The following is a 21,710-nucleotide window of genomic DNA, read 5'->3' on the forward strand; positions in this document are numbered from 1 at the left end:
TTAATTAAGGACGCGATAAAAAAGTCAGTCTCTCCCACACATCTCCTCAGGAACTCTGAGGCTGGGCATTTCTCCCTATTATTCCCTTATTTCCACAGCTGGGGTTAACAGTGAGGCCTCAGAAGCCACCTAAAGCCACTTGCGCTCAACAGTAAAGCTATTTTATCCCATGAAGTGAAAGGAAACAGGCTTCTAAGACACACAGGTTACACCCCAGCAACCCCACCACCCAGGGACAAGAGGCCTGGAACCTAACCCCCAAAGAGGATAAGGTGACAAACCAACCCGTCTTATTTAACATAATGACTAACTTTACACGTCACTTGTAACTAAGATAGGCAGCTTTTGCTGGATACACGGTTCTGAAACATCTATAAGCAGCCTGCAATGACGACAGAAAAGCTTTTAATAAACCACACCTACTGGTTGAGTTGGTCTGGCTACACGGGGAAGTTACCTCAAATTCAAATTTAGAACTGCCAAAATTAGTCCTCTGTTTCTGCCAAAAGTTGTCTGGCTTGATTATCAGCGCGACATGGATGCAGCAGGGGAAGGACTCTTGTAAGATCTTCAGCAGCGGCTTGATGGAGTCCCACTTGGACCCGCGCATGTCCACAATCACCGTGAACCCTCGCTTGCAGACTTCTTCACTGGAGAGAAAGAAAAGGCAGGTTGACACCATGCCAGGGCTCACCCCTGTGTCTGGTCGGAGGCTGGCCTGGCGAGGAAGGCTCTGCCTCTGTAATCCTGCTGTGGGCAGGGCGGGTCCCTCCACCCACTGCCTGGCCGTCCCGCACTGGTACCCAGGGAGCTGCTGGATTCAGAATCCTTACCAAGAGAGCTTGGCTCTTAGCCGTGCTTCTCGCCCTCCCTGGTGCCTTAACGGAACAGACTAACTATACCTGCAGAGGGTTCAGCCTCCAAAATGTTCAAGTCTTTATGCTGTGCCATGGCTTTTGCATCTTGTCTTCTCTTTAGGAGAAAAGCAGTGACCACCCTGCCCATCTCTCTGGCCTTGTGTGCGTTAACTGTTCACACACGCTGCCGAGTAAGGGTGAAGGGCCACTAAACAAGGACAGAGCTAAACAGGGAGGGAACCCTGACAGCACACGCAGAGCCAGGCGCAGCAGTCACCTGGGCTCCAGGACTGCGAGGAGCTGGGACCACTCACATCAGCGTGTGCGAGCTTTTGAATGTCCCAGTTTATTCCCTTTAACCTGCCTGGGACCCTGAGTTCCCTCGCAGCTTCTCAGGTGTGGGTCACCAGCCCCGGGGGACCCCCCCATCTGGCAGGGTCTGGGGTACACTTATTTTCATGGGATTACTGTGTCTTATTTGTCCTTGTCAGCCGGTTGCACTGAGAGTGCACAGGCCACAGAAAACACGGTTGCCTCTTAGCAACAAGTCAAGGCAGTGCTAGGAGTCACTGTATTCTTCTCTCCAAGTTCAAGCTGTTAAACAAAAGAGCTGGTTTCTCTTAAGAATGTCCTTGATGAAGACATAAAAATTATGAACCCTATTAAATCTCAACCCGAGGACACAAGAAATGCATATAAAGCATATCTGCAATAAACGAAAAAACAAGGGCTTCCCTGGTGGCTCAATGGTTAAGAATCCGTCTGCCAATGCAGGAGACACAGGTTCAATTCCTGGTCGGGGAAGATCCCACATGCCGCAGAGCAACCAACCCATGCGCCACAACTACTGAGCCTGTCGAGCCTGCGTTCTAGAGCCCATGCTGCACAATAAGAGACACCACTGAGATGAGAAGCCCGAGCACCAAAATCAGAGAGTAGCCCCGGCTTGCCACAACTAGAGAAAAGGCCTCAAAACAATGAAGACCCAGCACAGCCATAAATAAATAAATAAAATTATAAGTTAAAAAAAAAAAAAGAAAAAACAAAACTCAAAGTGTCCATATACATGGGTTAAAACTCCATAGTCTCCCCCTCACACCATATACAAAAATAAACTCAAAATAGTTTAAAGAATTTTAAGACATGACATCATAAAACTCCTGAAAGAGAAAACAGGCAAAACATTCTCTGACATAAACTGCAGCAGTATTTTCTTAGATCGATCTCCCAAGGAAAAAGAAACAAAAGCAAAACTAAACAAATGAGACCTAAACCAACCTAAAAGCTTTTGCACAGCAAAGAAAACCATCAACAAACCAAAAAGACAACCTACAGAATGGGAGACAATATTTACAAATGATGTGACTGACAGAGGTTCATATCTAAAATATACAAACAGCTCATATAACTCAGTGTCAAAAAAACAAACAAGCTAATAAAAAAGGGCAGAAGACCTAGACAGACATCTCTCCAAAGATGACATACAGACGGCGGCCAACAGGCAGATGAAAAAATGCTCAACGCTGCTCACTATTGGAGAAACGCAATCAAAGCTACAATGAGGCAGCAGCACCTCATACCAGTCAGCACAGCTGTCATCAGAAAGTCTACCAACAAATGCTGGAGAGGCTGTGGAGCAAAGGGAGCCCTCCCACACTGCTGATGGGAATGCTGGTGCAGCCACTGTGGAAAAGAGTACAGAGGTACCTCAAAAACTAAAAAGACAGTTACCATATGATCCGGCAATCCCACTCCAGGACAAACATACAGAGAAAAAGGAAAACTCTAATTCAAAAATTAGGGGTGCACCCCAATGTTCGTAATAGCACAATGAACAAGAGCCAAGACATGGGGACAACCAGGTGACAGTCAACGGAGAACTGGCTTCTAAAGGTGTGATATACATATTTATACACACAACGGAATATTACTCGACCATAAAAAACAAAGAAATATTGCCATTTGCAACGACACTGATGAACCTAAAAGTGAAGTGAAGTCAGTCAGTAAGTGAAGTAAGCCAGATAAAGACAACTTCATACGGTGCCAATTACATGTGGAATCTAAAAAATCATACAAATGAATCTCTATACAAAACAGAAACAGAATCAAAGACATAGAAAACAAACTCACGGTCACCGAAGGAAAAAGGGAGACGGGGAGGGATCAATCAGGAGACAGGGACTAACAGATACAAACTGCCGTACATAAAACAGACGAGCTACACAGGTTTACTGCACAGCACAGGGGACTACACTCGGTGTCTTGTGATAACCCACGATAGAAACAACCTGAAAAACAAATGTATGTATGGCTGAACAATCCTGCTGTACAACTGAAACTAACACAAATATCCTAAGTCAACTCTACTGAAAAATTTTAATTAAACACTTTTTTAAATAAAGTGAGCCCACTGTAGACAACCGAAAAAAAAAGAAGCACGATCTCAACTAAATTTAAGTCAATCTCACGCTCCCTTGCATGAGCTTTTCCGCCTTCTTGCCCTCCCCACTCCCACACACACCATTCTTTTCCTCATTGGACTCTCACTGTTAGAATAACTCACACTCCAGGTTCCTGCGACAATCACAGCAGTGCAAGGGGCCCATCACCAAAACATTCCCAGAAAGTCTGAGGAGATAGAACCTGGACACGTGATAGCTCACAGTCCTAGGAACACAGACTTATCCGGCGGCCCCCGGCTTATCACTCCAGCGTGGGACGCAGTGAGGAGTGATCTGATTCGCTTCTGTATGACTGTGAACTTAAAGAGAGGTCACCCTTGACTCCTCAGGCAATCGCTTTTCCTGTCTCAAGCAGATCCCAGGCCAGGATCCGGGGAGTGTCTCAGCCTCCTTCATAAATCCTTAGAGGCAGCTGGCACTCCCAGAAATGTCTCCCGAAATCTCCCAAGTCACTGAAATGAAGCGGCCTGGCCTCCCTCGGGCACTAATGGGGTCTGCTACCCTGCAGGAGTCCATTCAGTAGGAGCTTCTGGGCTCCAGAGGTCCTCGGGGCTAGACCAGCCTGAGCGGGAGGATGTCCACATCTGCTGTCCAGCGGGGACCGAGGCTCCAGACCCTCAGGTCCTGCTGCTGCATCCCAGAGATGCGCCCCAGAAACGGTCAAACCACAGCACTGGGTTCGATAGTTGTTATCAGGTGCTGTTTAGGGCCTGGGCTTCATAGGTCTTCCCCTCATTGAGGTCAATTCTCTGGCAGCCTGTCTTTCTGTTCACAGAGCACTATGCCGTGTGTACATAAAACTACAAAGCCACTCCACTTGACAGGGGCTTAGAAGGAATCCTGAGTAACTCCAGGCTTAACAAAAGGAATGAGCTGGAGACAGACACAAGCGAAAGATGTCCTGAGCTTGTACAGTTTACGGAAGGCTTAACTAGTCACCTGCCTCTGCGATCCAACTCACAAGTTCCCACCGGGGACTTCCAAGGAACGCGAGCAGCAGACCAGCCAGGCTGGGAGTGCCCAAGCTCCCCACCCGTCCGTCTTTACAAGTTGAAAGTGAGACATTGTGAAGAAAGCAGTGACCTGCAAACACCCCCAAAGCCCGTTCTAACTTCTGAGCATCCAGTGAACAACTACGGCTGCTACACAAGGGCTCTGGGCCATGCCTCTACCTCCAAAACACTGCTCATTCGAAATTGAGACTTATTAACCAGGTATTTTATAGCAGTTTTACCTAAAAGCTTCATTTTAGCTGTGAGATTAAAAAAAATGTAGATAAAACTTAAGTCCTTTTTCAATGCAGGTCTCTAGAAAAGAGAAAGTCTTCTTTTTTCATTTCCTAGATGAAGAAGGTATCTTATACAAATGTTCATGAATGAATCAACTCAGAGTTTCACATGACTTCATTGATGACCAAAGAGCAATTTATCCATTCAGCTGCTATGTATATGTGTGCTTGCATGCATGTATACTCAGTTGTGTTCCACTCTTGGTGAGCCCATGGACTGTAGTCCACCAGGCTCCTCTGCCCGTGGAATTTCCCAGGCAAGAATATTGGAGCAGGGTGCCATTTCCTCCTCCAGGGGATCTTCCCGACCCAGGGATTGAACCCATGTCTCCTGCATCTCCTGCATTTGGTAAGTGGACTCTTTACCACTGAGCCACTTGGGAAACCTTAGCTACTATAAATCATTCTAGAGAAGACAAAACATTCTAGTTAGTATAATTCATGTGTTAAGAGCAATAAACAACTTAGACATATACCAAGATTAATGTGACTTCATCTCTGTGCAGGAGTCCCAGGTACACCAGCAAGAAATTCCACTCTGACTTCTCTCCTACTCATTTCAAGGAAAAGTGTCCTTGCAAATTAATCATATGAAAGTCAGTCTATTACTCTAATTGTTTTGTTTCTTTAGAAAGGGAGAGGGGAAAGGCAGGTGTCCCAAATAACAATACTCAAAACCAGGCACCACTGCTCAGATCACACTGATGTTTAACTTCAAGGCCGTTCTAGTGGAAAGACAATCAGGAAGCCACGCAGAAAAAAAAGAGACAAGAAGATCTGGCTCTAGGACACGTGGCAAGAAGGAAATGATTTGAGAGAATAGCATTGAAACATGTATATTATCATACGTGAAATAGATCGCCAGTCCAGGTTTGATGCATGAGACAGGGTGCTCCGGGCTGGTGCACTGGGGTGACCCAGAGGGATGGGATGGGGAGGGAGGTGGGAGGGGGGTTCAGGATGGGGACACATGTACACCCATGGAGGATTCATGTCAATGTATGGCAAAAACCACTACAATAATGTAAAGTAATTAGCCTCCAATTAAAAAAAAAAAAAAAAGGGAAAACTACTGAAGGAAAGCTGAAAGGCGAATATGAAAAACAGACATTACCGTACTACAGCTGAGGCAGCAACCATGGGCAGACACCATGCTGGGCCCGCGTGTAAATAATCCTACTCAATACGATGATCTAACAAGCACAGATTACTATCACAAAGATCAGAAAATTCATAAATATAAGTAACCAGGCCAGCCGTCTGACCCTGCCCACACGCTTTCCTGGATAGCACTCTCTCCACGCCTGGGAATGCGTGGTCCTGTGACTGTGTGGCCAAGGTGTAGCCAGAGGCTCCTTCATATTGCAGAAAATGTGGGATGGTGGTGGACTGAGATAGGAGTCCCACAGGGACCATCCCCTCCACTGTCCAGGACTGTTTATATCACCCTGAAACTAACAACAAATTATCAGACTCAGAAATTAAGAATAAGTGAGCCTGTAGGTAGGTCCCACCAAATTCTCACACCCTGAACCTTCTGATGATGATCGCTGATCCCTTCGTTTGGCTTAAGCCGGAGTGCTCCCACCTCTGCAGGCCCCCTGGGGGCAGCGTGGCTCTTTTCCAGTCACTGGAGGACCGGAGTGGGCCTGGAGAGGAATCTCTTTGTTGCCACTGCCATTTGGACCACTATGAAATCTTCCTCCGTTATCACTTGATAAATGCATCATCTCTCTTACCTGCTCATTAAATGAACCAAGAACAAGAAAATGGCATTTCCTATCGTCCAGAATTGTAAATACAAAGGCAAATCCAGGAAATGAAGTGAACTGTGTTCAGTGGTTCTAGGGTCACATCAGAGAGAAACAAGAAGATGCTGGAGATGTACTATATTTTGTGGGGAAAGCAGACAAGATGGGCAGAAAGTGATCATTGTTGGAGCCCGAGGACAGGCACGGGGGCACCTGCTTCTCTCCAGTGCTGTTTACGCAATTCTCAGGACAAAGTTTTGTGTCTCTGTTTAAAGTGGGTCATCAGACGATCGACAACATATGTGTATCAATTTTTCTATGGCATCAATGAAAGAAAAGGCAATTTTTTAATATTTACAGTCAACACAGATTTCAAGACCAAACAGCAAGTTGCCAAAGTTATATCCAGAATTCCAACAACGTAACTGCTTTTAAAGGATCACATGGATGGAATTCACCTTGTTCACTTAAACTCCACCACAAGCGTCATTTAGGGGGTCAGGGATTCCTTTCTTCTTCTGCACTGCCCTCTGTACCGCGCTCTTTGTCACCATTAGCACAGCACATGGCACACAGTGAGAGCTCAGTAAGAGGTGGCCATGAACTATGCCGTATTTATAAGTGACAGAGCAGTAAATAACTTCTAAGACTCTTTCCAATTCTATGATTTCAACAGTTCAAGGAAACACCAGAGTAAGACAAAGGGGGAAACTTTTCCCACATTTTTAACCCCATTAAGGGGCCCATTCATGTGTCATCCATGACGTGTGATAGCTTTCCCACAAAGGACACCCAAGAATGCGAAGAAAAACCCAGGAACTCCCTCCGGAGGTCAGCCCGTCCAGACCAAAGCTGACTTGCCACAGCCATGCTGAGGAGGGGGTCAGCAGAGGACAGGGCTGTCTCCCAGGCTGGTGTCACCCTAAAGGGGTTGGGGGCGGTCACCAGCCCCCTGCGGTGGGCATCTGTTAACATCTGCCTGCACCCCGAGGATCCACGAAGCAGTCTCGGATCAGGGCCCCCACCGCCTCTGTGCCACTGCTGCCTCGGGCACCACACCCTCACGTCCCAGCCCGGGGGGGCACCCCACCCCACCCCACCTCCCGAGGAACTCAGCCCTTCCCGCCCAGCACCCAGGAGGGAAAGTGTCACAGGAGGGAAACAGGGAGCAAGAATGTGATTCCATCGTGGCAGCGCCTTGCTGGGACCCGTGTTACAGGGGCCTGTTTTCCCGGGAGGGGCCAGATGGATGGCGAGCGGCCAGGCCCCCCGCACTCACCTGGGGATACAGGCCAGGTAGGAGATGAGCCTCCGGAGGTCCTCCTGCCGTATTCTGTCATGGTTGCTGCGGGCCGGGAAGGTGAGGATGGGACCCCCGCGCTTGTCTCTGCCACCTGCAAACAAACACATGCGCACGATCAGACACCAAGGGGAGGACGCGGCTCCTGAGGCCCGCAGGCGCCCAGCATCACCACCGCCCGCCCAGCCCAAAAGACCTTCGAGAGGCCAGTGCCCCCGCTCCACTGGGACCAGCGGCAGGGCCACCCGCACAGGGAGGGTGTCCCAGAACCCTGTCTCCTTCCTACAGGGGGTCTGTTTCCTCCCTTCTTCAGTTCTATGGTTGGAGAGAAAAAGGGTCACGTTCACGTGCTTCCTTTGCCTTAAACTTCACCTCCTCACACCCCTCTGTGTCTCCTCCCCTCAGTCTCTCTGCATCTCTTTGTCTCTCTGTCTCTCTTTCTCTGTCTCTCTCTTCTCCAGCACTTTGAGTACTCTCTCCCAGACATTCTAAGCGTTCTCTTTACTACCAACCAAACGGCTTTGAATCTCAACAGGAAAAAGACAGGATTGTTCACCAAACTCTGTGGATGACGACTTCAGAGAAGCTGGGATCCCGGGTGCCCTCCCCTCTCAAGGGCAGTAGCTGACCCCTGTGGTCAAGCTGCCCCACGCTCTCCAAAAAGCCACACGAAAAACAAAAGCGAGAGGGAGACATTGGCACAAAGAATTTTAAAGCAGAATGAAATTAGCTTAAGAACTTTATAAAGATTTCATTACATATTAAGTACAACTCTCACATGACAGGCCTTTGACAGAAAAGTAGAAATATTTCTCATTAACATATATACAACCTAAGGAAGTCTATGAGTATATCTGAATATTTTTGATGGAACTGCCACATTTATTTTATTATTTCTATCAAGGGTCTCAGAAAGAAACACAGAGAAAGAAAACTGTTGTTTTCCCAAGTGTATACTTCATTTAATTTTATAGCTCGGTCATGTCGTTTCAGAAGTATGGTACTGACATCGCAAAATCCAAGCCACAATATGAAACTTTTCATTATTTTCTCATCTTAATCGTTTACCTATCAGCAAAGGTAAATGAAAATGCAAACAAAACAAACAGGAGACCAGATTCTTCACTTTACGGATGCTGAAAACTTATTCAGCACAAGATGTTGGTATTTTAAAACACATTTTACCAACATGGGTCTTTACAATGTCCTAGGATGACTGACAGGCTTCCCTGGTGGCTCAGTGGAACAAAAAAAAAAAAATCTGCCTGCAATGCAGGAGACACAGGATCAATCCCTGGATCAGAAAGATCCCCTGGAGAAGGGAATGGCAACCCGCTCCAGTATTCTTGCCTGGAGAATTCCACGCACAGGGGAACCTGGCAGGCTACAGTCCATGGGGTCGCAGAGTTGGACACGAGCTCCTGCTAACAGTACTGACACTTAATGCTGATCCTGAACGCTTAAACTGACCCACGTGTACTGTTAAGTCGTGCAGTCCAGAAGAGTGTTAAAGTACTTATAAAATCAGTAACTCAGGTATTAAATGTGGTCAACAACTAAACCACAGCTGACACGTGCTAGGTATGGCATCGAGAGCTCTGATCTGATAGTCACAAGATCCTGTTTGTTTCCTCCTGTCAGCTTGATCAGGAAAGACACTGAGGCTCAAAGAGCTTGAAGTCCAAGGGACTGTGCCAGCATGTCACAGCTGGGCTCTTCGCCCTGACGAGAACTTGTATAATTTTCAAACTGGTGGCTTTAGTTCTTCATAAGTAATAAAAATATCAGAAGGAAAACTAAATGAAGGGCCCCTGGGCCTTTTATATGAATGAAAGGTGCTCTTAGGAGGGGACAGTGGTACTGCTGTAAATGACAGAGTATCATTAGGAAGTTATCTTCCAAAATACCAGATAGTATTCTGAGGGGAACATCACTGGCTGGAGTTTTTTTTGGAATACCTCATGTCTCCAAGATAAGACAGGTAACAACTGCAGTATTTGTTTCCCAATATCTTTCATTCTTTTCAAAAACGAATCAATCTCTTTGATCAAAAATATTCTACATCAACATATACTACAGAAACTTGAGTTTTAAAAAATATCTATTTGTATTAACACATTCACCCCACGTTTGGTAATCAGAACAGCATCGTACATTGGTCAACACCACTCTGAACTGCTTTTAAATGCAACATAATGTGTGGTTCATCAGGGAGACTGAATGCCCATGACCCCTGCTCGAATGGCCCCCCTCGGGGAGTCTTCATATCTCTCAATGTAAGCAAGGTGGGCTCCAGCATGGCTATGAAGACAAGTAGAATCCAGAATCCGCCCATCAGAGACGGTCATGGGGGAGTCGGCCTGTGTGTGCACACTGCACACAGCTGTGCTGTTCACTCCAGGGCTGAGGACGCAGGTGTGTGCGGAGTGCTGGCCGCCCCTGCGACTGCTCCACTGCCAACAAGAGGCGTTCCCGGGCTGCTGGTGCTGAGGAGGACCCGGAGAGCAGCCGGCAAGCTCATGAATGGGCCCTCATTCGTGCCGTAAAAAGAGCTTACCTAAACCTGAACTTGAATTTTAAGATAGAGAGGGAAAAAATCAGTTTGTCTTTTTTCCCTTTCGCATTAGAGTTTCAGTAAACTCACCATGATTATTTTAAAGTGAAAGTGAAGTTGCTCAGTCGTGTCCGACTCCTAGCAGCCCCATGGACTGCAGCCTACCAGGCTCCTCCATCCATGGGATTTTCCAGGCAAGAGTACTGGAGTGGGGTGCCATTGCCTTCTCCATTCCCGATTATTTTAAAACTTCATCAAAAATCCCTTATGAAGTAAAAAATGGCATATGTGTACTTCGTTGAGTCCTGCTCTTTGCGACCTCATGGACTGTAGCCCATCAGGCTCCTCTGTCCATGGGATTCTCCAGGCAAGAATACTGCAGTGGGTTTCCATTTCCTTCTCCAGGGGATCTTCCTGACCCAGGGATTGAACCCGTGTCTCCTGCACTGGCACGTGGATTCTATACCATTGCACCACCTGGAAAAATGGTATATTCACCACTGACGAATTTGATTATCTGCTTTCACTTTCAAACCTCCCTGTATGGGGTGCATCTTCTGATCCGTGGTGTGTCCGTCAGTGACAGGCAGGTGCCAATCATCCAGGGACCCCTCCCAATGGGGTTAAAACTTAAAAATCTTAGAACCAATGAAATATACTAGTATCACTTCAGAAGAACGTGGTCTCTAAACCTCAGAGAGCTTAAAAATCAGCTCCACAGATGTCTGTTTATATTATATTTCCCAAGATTTAGCTTGGTTGCCAATGTCACAGAAGATACACAAATGAAAATACTGACTGGGTTAGGAGCAGAAAAGCCACAAGCTCACAGTTCTTGCTTCTGAACTTATAAAAATAATGACATTATAGCTCATAAAAGCTCCATCTACTAGACATACTCTATGTGTCTGATGTCAACTCCCAGTCTCATGGTGAGGTGGGATGGACAGAGTCCCACTTTGGTGGTGGTGATGTGGTTTAGTCCCTCAGTTGTATCTGACTCTGTGCGACCCCAGGGACTGTAGCCCACCAGACTCCTGTATCCAGGGGATTCTCCAGGCAAGAGTACTGGAGGAGGTTGCCATTCCCTTCTCCAGGGGATCTTCCTGACCCAGGGATCGAACCCAAACCCCCTATATTGCAGGCAGATTCTTTACTGCTGAGCCACCAGGGAAGCCCAAGTCCCACTTCACAGATAGGAAACTCAGTGATAAGAAAAGGGTGGGAAACCCATTTCCTGCACCTACCAACGTCTGTCTACTAAGCTGTCTAGGAGAGTTTCACAGTCTCTGCACCTCTGTGCAGAACCAAAAACCAACAGCTTGTTAAGGATTATCTGTCTATCCAAATGCTCAGTTAGTAAAAAAAAAAAAAGAAAGAAAGAAAAAAAAAAAGTGAAGTTTATGTTCATAATGACACTGAATTACTTTCATTTCTTATAAAAACTGCATTCGCTTTGCCATTCCTTCCTCACTGCTACATTTTATTTCTGTAACCCCCCATTACCTTCCACTAAATGATGCACTTTACATATTCCCTGTGTACACCCCCCACTAGATCAGAAGCCCCTGTGTTCAATCACTGACATCTTATATCCTCTCAATTCCTGGTAACAGACTGGCACATAGGAGGTACTCAATAAACATTCAGTGGAGGAACAAACTCTTTTTTATATTCCAAACAAACTTAATTAACAGTGCCTACTATCAGGTACTGGCAAGTTAAAAAAGGAAATGCCTGATGAACACTCCTATAGAAACACAAAGGCTAAATGAGCTGAGGTTTATTTTAATATTAAAAAGAAGGCAGGAAAGGTCCTACGTAATAATAGCTATAAACATCTGTGTGACACCTCCTCTCCTCAACCCGGTGACACTCATTTTCCTCTAATAAAAGGTAACTTCAGGGAACTTGTGACCACAGAAGGAGTCAGATTCAGAGTCACCCTTTTTTTTTTTAATGAATAAATAAAAAGTCACCTTTTACCCAAGCAGAATAAATTTTTTTCTGTCTTTTTTGTTAATCAAAGTATTAATTGAAACTCATAATACTGAGAACAAACTTTTTTAAGAAAAGTTTCTTACTTTGAGAAGTATAATGTAAATCTCAATGAACGGACTATATTTTTCTCTGCATGGCCCTCATCTGAATTTCTGGTTTCCAATACCACTGAAAATGGTTCTTTACTCCCCTCTAAGGAATAATAACTCACTAACCATGAAAAGCAAACTTTTCCAAAGCAAAGCTCTGAGAAAGTGTGGTTCGTGAAAGAGAAATTATGGCTACTATTAAGTCTGCTATCAAAGCTATTGGAAGGGTGTCCACCGGGCCCCTGCTCAAGGCCATCATGGGGCCAGCCCTGACCTTCACAGGCTCACTGCTCCTACCTCATTCCTGCTGAGTCCTGGGAATCAGAAACTTGCCTAAGACAACCTTAGGACAACCTTAAGACTCTGTACAGTGTATGGGGGCTTCCCAGGTGGCGCTAGTGGTAAAGAATCCATCTGCCAATGCAGAAAAAGCAAGAGACGCGGGGTTCGATCCCTGAGTCAGGAAGATCCCCTGGAAAAGGAAATGGCCATCCACTCCAGTATCCTTGCCTGGAAAATTCCATGCAGAGAAGCCTGGTGGACTACAGTCCAGGGAGTCAGTGTCCGACACGACTCCCTGAGTCTGACACAACTGAACACCCATGCACAGAGCATGCACGCACAGTGTATGGAAGGCCTCCAGAGGTGCCCGACCTTCCAGTTGGGTCACTATGGCCTCAGATGGTGCTAGAAACTAGCAAAAATACATACAACTGATGGGAGGTCCTCTTTACCTTTCCAAGAAATGCAGAATTTTCTGCAAAACTGAGACCAGAACTAAGGTCAGTGGTCACCACACTAACAACAAAACTCTAGGCAATCAAACCCTATATTCCTGTCAATCCCCCAGGTCCAAAGGTCAATGTTCACTCTGCCCTGGAAACGCTACACTGAGAGAGTAACTCATCAACAGACAACTGACGGGATAAACTACAGTCTCTGCACACAGGGCTTCCCTGTGGCTCAGCTGGTAAAGAATCTGCCCACATGTGGGAGACCTGGCTTCGATCCCTGGGTTGGGAAGATCCCCTGGAGAAGGGAAAGGATACCCACTCCAGTATTCTGGCCTAGAGAATTCCATGAACTGTATAGCCCATGGGGTCGCAAAGAGTCAGACAAGACTAAGCAACTCACTTCTGTACACAGCAGCCTATGTACAACTGTGAAAGGAATGAGGAATCTCTGTTTGTTCCGCTGCACACTGCTCTCTAGATTGCTGTTTTAAAAAGAAAGAAGCAAAGCAGAGAAAATGGTGCAGAAGGACGGGGTGGAGGAGGCAGGGTCGGGGGAGGAGATAAGAATAGATGGATGGATAGAAGGACACATTTAAAAGAATAAGAAATAAACTAAAAACTAAAGAAAACCAAAGCAAAAGAAGGTTATCTATCGAAGAGGAAAGGCCCAAGGCAGAGAAGGCAGGGAGAGAAACTAGATTTGAACACACCTCATTTTTTAACTTTTTTTTTTTTTTTAGTTTTTAACCCTCAAATGATGTATATACACTTTACTTAATACTGAAGCAAGATTTGGTGGTTGTTTTTTAAGCCTTAAAAATGTAAAGTAAAATAAGATAAATGATCCTAAGTTTCAGGTTGGGAGGAACACGACCCACGTGTAGAGGAACTATTTTGTGTGACTTTAAAACACAGGAGGGCTGCTGCATACTAGCAGCACATATCCTTAGGATGGCAAAAATAAAACAACTGCTGAACTGCATCTGGTCTTCATACTATGGTGACACCATCAGTACTACAATGTAGATAGGTAATTAAGTTATGAGGGTAGGAACTAACATGCTTAGCATAAGGAAAAGACAAGGAGATAGAAATATAAAATCAAAGAAAAATAAAATACCTGTAATTCTATATTTGACCTGGAAATGTTAGTACAAAGCCCTGACATCATTTCTCATTTAGAAAACATATATATATAAACACATATATGATATCTGACTCAGAAATGTGCCCCGCCAGAAGAGCAGCTTCCTCAGCACCTTGCACTACGCCCCACGCGAAAGAGCCAGGGCATTTTAGAGAAATGGCTGATTGCAGACACGGAGCAGGAAACAGATTCGGTGGGGCCTGAAACATCCTGTCACATCAGCAGAGAGACAAGCTCTATTACCACGGTACCTGGATTTCAGAGCCAATCTGAAGAGGCTCCCACTAGCCAAGGATGAAAAAAATTTAACTTCATAAGAAAATATATACACACAATGGAAACATCAGATATATTTAAAACCAGGAGCTCAAAATGACAAAAATCTCAGCACTTTTTTATGTGTCTGAAATGACTAATGATTTTTTTCTTTTTAATTTGCCTGGAAATAAAGGTCAGGAATCAATCATGGATCTTCCTTTCCTGTATGAACTCAGGGAAACCACGAAGCTGACAATGGGACATTTCTCTTTATGGAATATCCAAGTTGATACATGAAGAAAAAAGGGTAGAATTAGGATATTGTGTGTGAGTGCTAAGTCACTTTAGTCATTCAACTCTTTGCGACCCCATGGACTGTAGTCCTGTCCATGGGATTTCCCAGGCAAGAATACGGCAGTGGTTGCCATTTCTTTCTCCAGGGGAGCTTCTGACTCAGGGATTGAGCCCATGTCTCCCGCACTGCAGACAGATTCTTTACCACCAGTGTCACCTGGTAAGCCCAACTAGAATATTACCATTTTGCAACCCTAAGAAAGTATTAGATCTAAGCAAGAAATATCAATGAATGCTAAACGTCATAAAAGAGATACCAGACTCTCCCAATAAAACTCCTAGTAGAACTACCCAACACTACCCATTAAAATGCTCTGTCTATTTCCTACAAAATCTAAGTTAAGTCTAATCAAGCAGCAAGATCCAGCTCTTAATTCACAGGAAACCAAGGGCAAGGAACATGTTAACTGACCACCCAAGGCTGCAACCAACAAAATGTAGGGAAATCTACAGGAAAACACTGCTTTCTCGCTTAATAAATAAACATAAATGAGTAAGATAAAAAGAATGAAGAAGAGAGGAAGAGCCTCAAGATTAAAAAGATACATCAAACACATCAACCAACTGCAATGTACATCCTGGAAAGACAAATTTATGAGACAACCAGGGAAACATGAATACTGATTAGCTTTTAAAGAGCTATTATTATTAAAGAGTTATTATTCCCTTCTATGTCTATTAATAATAAACTGAGGATTTTTTAAAAAGATTTTCAAGGAACATAGATGAAACAAGTTTATTGAAGTGATCCATGGATTCACAGAAATTCATTATACTAGTCTCTCTCCTTAGGGATGTTGAAATGTTCCATGATAAAAAGTTAAGGGATAAAAAACAATGGAAGTTGCCTGTGAGGTCTTTTAAGGCCCAAACCCTAATGGCATAGGGAACATGCAGAGGCTGACATTATATATATATGTAGGGTTGGCCAAAACGTTCGGTCAGGTTTTTTCATCACAGCTTCTGGAAAAACCCTAACACACTTTTTGGCCAACCCAATATATACACATACATTAAATGTGCACACATGCAGGACATTAAAAATATGCAATACACTAAATATGCAAGCTATAAATATACCTTACATACATCCAACACTAAACTACAGGGCGCCTCTGTTCCTGCCCCTCCTCCTGACTTCACCAGACCTTAGATGCGTCACTTCACCTCATTTAGTTCCCCCTCTGAATGGGGAAAACAGTTCTGTGGAATCTCACTTAAGTACAGTGAGGACTACTTTTCCGGGTACCTGGAAGTGAGAATGAGGATCAGATATATTCAAGTTCAAGGCATCCATGCTGGCTTCTTAAGAGAGCTTGAGCTCATAGGTATTTCACAAAATCTCTGATCTTTTGGTCTGCTTTTTCAAAGCCCTGTTAGTGCACTTTGATTTAATTTACTAAAAGTCATTCACGTGGAGAGCTTTTACAAAGTTACCATAATATTAAATACCCCTGATTTCTTTTAAAATGGGGTCAGAGCAAAAAGTACATCAGAGGAGTGGTGGAGGAACCTGGGATTGGGAACAGGGCTCTTTGGGGGCCGATGACAGTCTCTTTTCCCTTCCTAAATAAAATAACAGCAAGCTTAAGGCAACCAGCAAGGACCTCACGATACTTTAACTGGCCGATTCTGGTCACAAATTAGGAATACTGCAAAACTGTGGTGTGTGTGTTGTGCTAAGTCACTTCAGTCGTGTTAGATTCTCTGGGACCCTATGGACCATATAGCCTGCCAGACTCCTCTGTTCATGGGATTCTCCAGTCAAGAATACTGGAGTGGGTTGCCATGCATCAAGAAGGGCTTTTCCTTCCCCTTTCACTTTTTTTTTTTTAACCAAGTTTTTCCAACAATCAAAAGTATCTTCTTCACAGACTTAGAAAACTAATCTTTGGTAGCTGGTGGAGAAGGCAATGGCACCCCACTCCAGTACTCTTGCCTGGAAAATCCCATGGACGGAGGAGCCTGGTGGGCTGCAGTCCATGGGGTTGCTAAGAGTCAGACACGACTGAGCGACTTCACTTTCCCTTCTTACTTTCAAGCATTGAGAAGGAAATGGCAACCCACTCCAGTGTTCTTGCCTGGAGAATCCCAGGGACGGGGGAGCCTGGTGGGCTGCCGTCTATGGGGTCGCACAGAGTAGGACACGACTGAAGTGACTTAGCAGCAGCAGCAGGGGAAGGGATAGTTAGGGAGTTTGGGATGGTCATGTACATACAGACTGCTATGTTTAAAATGGATAATCAAAAAGGACCTGCTGTACAGCACATGCAACTCTTCTCAGGGTTATGTGCCAGCCTGGAAGCGGGGGCGTGGGGGCTGGCGGAGGATGGACACGTGTATATGTGTGGCCGAGTCCCTTCCCTGTTCACCTGAAACTATCACAGCATTGTTAATCGGCTAGACCCCATACAAAATAAAGACGAAAAAGTTAAAAAAAAAAAAAAAAAAAAGTGTCTTCTTTTCATGAACCTCTTACTTTTCAAACTCACTTTGAGTTAGATTTACTTCAGCAAAACCATCAAACAGTGTTCAACAGGGCCCAAGAAACACTATGAGACAGAAAGCGAGATAACATTAGCAAAACACCACAGGAAGCTGCGTCCTAAGTATATATCTGTCCCACACACTGAAAGGACCCACAGAACATATCAGAGCAGCTAGCTGTGCTACAAACTTTAAATAAAATGTGTTCAAGAGGAGACATCAGATCAGTAGAGTGTGCCTGTTTGAGAAAGATAAAAATTTATCAAGGGAAACACATCCAGGAAAACTGTCTAAAAGCACGTGACAATCTACAGATTTATTTGATACTTCCTGCTCAAACACAGCAGAAAACTCCTGCAAACCTCTCTTTTGTAACACGTGAGTTGGTGCTTGTCATTGTTCAGTCACTCAGTTGTGTCCAACTCTTTGTGACCCCACGGACTGCAGCACACCAGGCTTCCCTGTCCTTCACCACCTCCTGGAGCTTGCTCAAACTCATGTCCATTTAGTCAGCAATGCCATCCAACCATCTCATCCTCTGTTGTCCCCTTCTTCTCCTGCCTTCAATCTTTCCAAGCCTCAAGGTCTTTTCCCAAAGAGTGGGCTCTTCGCATCAGGTGGCCAAAGTATTAGGAAAACGTATAATACCCAACGACTGTTCTGTTCAGGCAGGAAGAAGCCTCTGGGCAGACGGCCCAAAAGCAGACCCTCTACGTGCAGAGGAAGGGCAGGTGAGTGCCCCAGAGCCTGGGAGACTAGTCCAGAGTCTGTCTTCACACTGCAGGAGGGCCAGGAGCCCCCAAAACCAAGGTCTACTGTTCAGAGGGGGACCTCTGGCAGGGAACATGAGGGCTTTCCTGGAATTCCAGGACTGGGAAGAAAGGTGGGAATTCTGGACACCTCTAGATCTGGTCACATTCCCACCACCTTTGCTGAGATGATAGACCTTGAAAAATCAGTTCTTTTACTTAACTGACTGGGGAAGTGTTGGGGGCCAGAGTGAGGTACTCTGCCCGTGACAAAGGTCATGAGGAAGGAGGCTCGACATACGCAAAGGCGGGATCGAGCCTCAGGAGTCCCCTGGAACTCCTCGAGCATCTACCCCCATAACCAGAGCCTGCCTACTTTACTACTTTGTGCTCTTACCTACATCTCTGACTTTACAGGGGGCTGTCCCCCACCACCTCTTTCGGAGAAGGAGTTAACCTAGAGCTCCAGTTAATAATAATTCCTGGGCGTGATAAGAGTGTTTTAACCTACAAACTCCTCTGAAGGTTCTCTAGCCTGCCTGACAGGCTCGTCCAGCCACATGTGATTGCTCACAGCCTCCCAACCGTGAGAGGCACGAGATGCTTTAAACCTTCTAAAAACAGGTTCCTTAGAAAAGTTAGAAAACTATTAGTATAAGTATAATGGGCTAATTAGAAATTGTGTTGGTGAAGGGTTTTTCATTTGTTGAGCCAATGTTTGTTGCTAAGTCTCCACATCCCCTGCCCTTACACACATTAATGAATATATAGAAGGAATAAGTATTAACCTTTGATATTAATCACGCTAGACCTTAGGCTAAGTAAATTCTTTCCTTAACTAAAACCCACTACACCCTCACCCTGTAGGAATGTAACTTTACTTGGGTGGCGTCTGTTTTGAGAATAATCAGCCCTGGAGAAATAAGTGTCCTGATTGACTGACCGCTGTCACAAGGAGAGGGTCGTAAATTGTCAGCAGGCTCCCCTGGCCAGAAGATGATGTAACATCCCTAAGACCTCTGTATACATTTGTGTGAAGCACCTGACTTTAATAAAAGTCAGGACTGCTGTCCCCACGTGACTTTTGTATAACATCTCAGTGTATAAAAACAGACTCTGGAAAATAAAGAATTGGGATCAGTTTCTCGAAATACTGGTCTCCCCATGTCGCTCTCTCTCTCACTCTGGCTGAGTCTCCATCTGGAGCGCGGAACCCACCATGCTTACTAATTATGCCTGGGCTTCTAAGATCCGACCGGGGAGGCCTCAGTGTCTCCTCTCCTTCGGGAGAACGGAAGGACGCCTGCGGCCTACGTAAGTGGTGCAAACTTCTTGTCTTGAAGTTTTATTGGTCCCCCGCGTAAACCAAGCTACTCAGCCTCTTTTCTCCACTGAATTTTCCTACTGAGCTATCCTTATTCTATTACTCTTTATATCTCTAATTAATATCTAATTGAAGCTATCGTATCCTGACCCTCGCCTATGCCGTCTCTCCTTCGAATACCCTGGATCAGCCGGGGCTGGTCCCCGGCAGGGAAGGTAGTCAAAATGTGTTGAATAACAGACATGAACACATTGTAATCACCAACGCTATCTGACCAACAATGTGCCTGCCAGCTAGAAGAAAATGCTTTGGGCAACAAATTCTTAGGCCAACGCTACAAGAATAAAGCAGTTAAAAATCCACTGAAATGACAATGCTGTTATGTTATGATGGGTGAGTTAGTTTATAGTTTAGTATTTTGGACTCTGACATTGTATCAAGGTACAAGGAACAATAAAGCAGATAAGAAAGTTAAACTTTACCTGAAAGGTATGCAACTTTTTCCTTTAAAATGGGCAAAACATCCATAGCTTTCATTTCATCGTTTTTTCGAAACCCTGAAAGACAAAGGAGAAAATACCATGACTGGGTTGCTTGAGTGTCATTTATTTTTTTTTTTAATTTTATTTTTATTTATTTATTTTTTACATTGGTAATTTTTTTTTTTATTATTATTTTTTTAAATTTTATTTTATTTTTAAACTTTACATAATTGTATTAGTTTTGCCAAATATCAAAATGAATCCATCACAGGTATATATGTGCTCCCCATCCTGAACCCTCCTCCCTCCTCCCTCCCCATACCATCCCTCTGGGTCGTCCCAGTGCACCAGCCCCAAGCATCCAGTATCGTGCATTGAACCTGGACTGGCATCTCGTTTCATACATGATATTTTACATGTTTCATATTTCTGAACCACCCTGTGTTCAATGCCAACACAGCTGTTTCTTTACACCCATGAAGTTCACTTTTTATTCTATGAAGGAAAGTCTCTGATCCTTCTCCTTTAATGAGGAAGAACAACTTGCAGATGCAGACCCAGAGGCTCCCAGACTAAGCAGGCTCTCTTGGTCATTTCCAGCCTTAAATAAAGAAATCAGTCCCCAAAAGACTAGATGTGAAAGCAGTCCAGATTGTTTCACAAATCTTCGGTTGTAATTCCATGATTAACATAAACAGTAGCAAATAAAGTAGCAACATTGTTTAAAAAAAAAAACAACTACGATTCGTGCACACTAAATCCTCTAGGGGGAGCTCAAAGCCACATCCTATCTGCGAATCTGGTTAAAAATAAAAGTGTCAGGGAGGAGAGCAGGGATTATAAATAGCTGGGGACCGGCCACCGCTCCCTCTTGGCTCTGTCCTTCCAGGTTTTCTGGGTCATGCCCCCCTGGAGGAATGTCACTGGCGAACGTGCCAAGATGGCCTGGTGTCACCTGCCTCACAGGGTGGCCCAGGTCCCTCTTCTTACATCAAACCAGCTCCCCCCACGCCCCCGCCAATGTCAGTGAAGGCCAAGTGGAAATACTCTGGCCAGGAAGCCCAGTTTAGGACAAGCCAATGTCCATCTAAGCCAAGGAAACCCTGGCAGCCCAAACATGTCCGGCCGAAACTCGCCAGGGTGGCTGCCTACACGGGAGTTTGGGGTCAGGATGTTCACACTTGTAATAACGTCTCAGGATTTTACTCTTGGAGGTCTGTACAGGGGTCGTCTGGGTTCAAGATATTGGCCATTCTCATCAAAGCAGTGACTGTGGGAGGTTCAAGAGGGAGGGGACATATGTACACGTAAGGCCGATTCATGTTGGTTGACGTACAGCAGAGGCCAGCATAATACTATGGAGCAATTATCCTCCAATTAAAAATAAACTTACATCTAAAAAAAAAATTTTTTTTAACCCAGTAACTGTCATTCATGGCAGAGGAATCTCTTGAAAAAAATGAAAGACTACTGCCCCAACCCTATCTTCCTGTCTGTTTTTGTCAAAACAGTACAAGGAAAGGATCCAAACTGTGAGTTGGTAATAGCCAATGGAACGCACACACCTGAAAGCCGGAGCGAGAAAAAATGCTCTTGGTAAGTGATCAGAGTTTCCATGTCTCATGTGCCTGAGCGGTTCCTACAGACCAGCCCTGCCACAGGGCTGAAACCTGTAAAAACCGCCTGTCTCAAGGCACAGACAGGAGAGGGACCAAAAGCAGGATAGAGGAAGTCTCTTTATAAGGACTTGAGGGCAGGGCCCGGCCTAAGCCACCTGGAGCTGCTGAAACAAGTCAGGACACAGCTCAGGGCGACCTCGGGAGCTCCAACCAAGAGGGGAAACCATGAGTAGCAGAAGGGGAGCCTCTAA

At 45.1% G+C, this 21,710-nt stretch overlaps 1 protein-coding gene across 5 annotated transcripts in view; it reads right to left on the reverse strand.

The window, feature by feature from the left end:
- TRIO (trio Rho guanine nucleotide exchange factor) overlaps positions 1–21,710 on the reverse strand; it is a 363,874-nt gene that overhangs the window by 213,741 nt on the left and 128,423 nt on the right. For all 5 annotated transcript variants that reach the window (XM_070357707.1, XM_070357708.1, XM_070357709.1 and 2 more), the window contains exons 2-4: positions 19,841–19,915; positions 7,641–7,755; positions 458–650 (exon numbers count right to left, since the gene is read on the reverse strand). In XM_070357707.1, coding sequence (XP_070213808.1) covers positions 458–650; positions 7,641–7,755; positions 19,841–19,915 — 383 coding nt within the window. The remainder of the gene's footprint in view (positions 1–457; positions 651–7,640; positions 7,756–19,840; positions 19,916–21,710) is intronic.

The sequence above is a fragment of the Bos mutus genome, chromosome 20 (assembly GCF_027580195.1).
Source record: "Bos mutus isolate GX-2022 chromosome 20, NWIPB_WYAK_1.1, whole genome shotgun sequence".
NCBI classification, from domain to species: Eukaryota; Metazoa; Chordata; class Mammalia; order Artiodactyla; family Bovidae; genus Bos; species Bos mutus.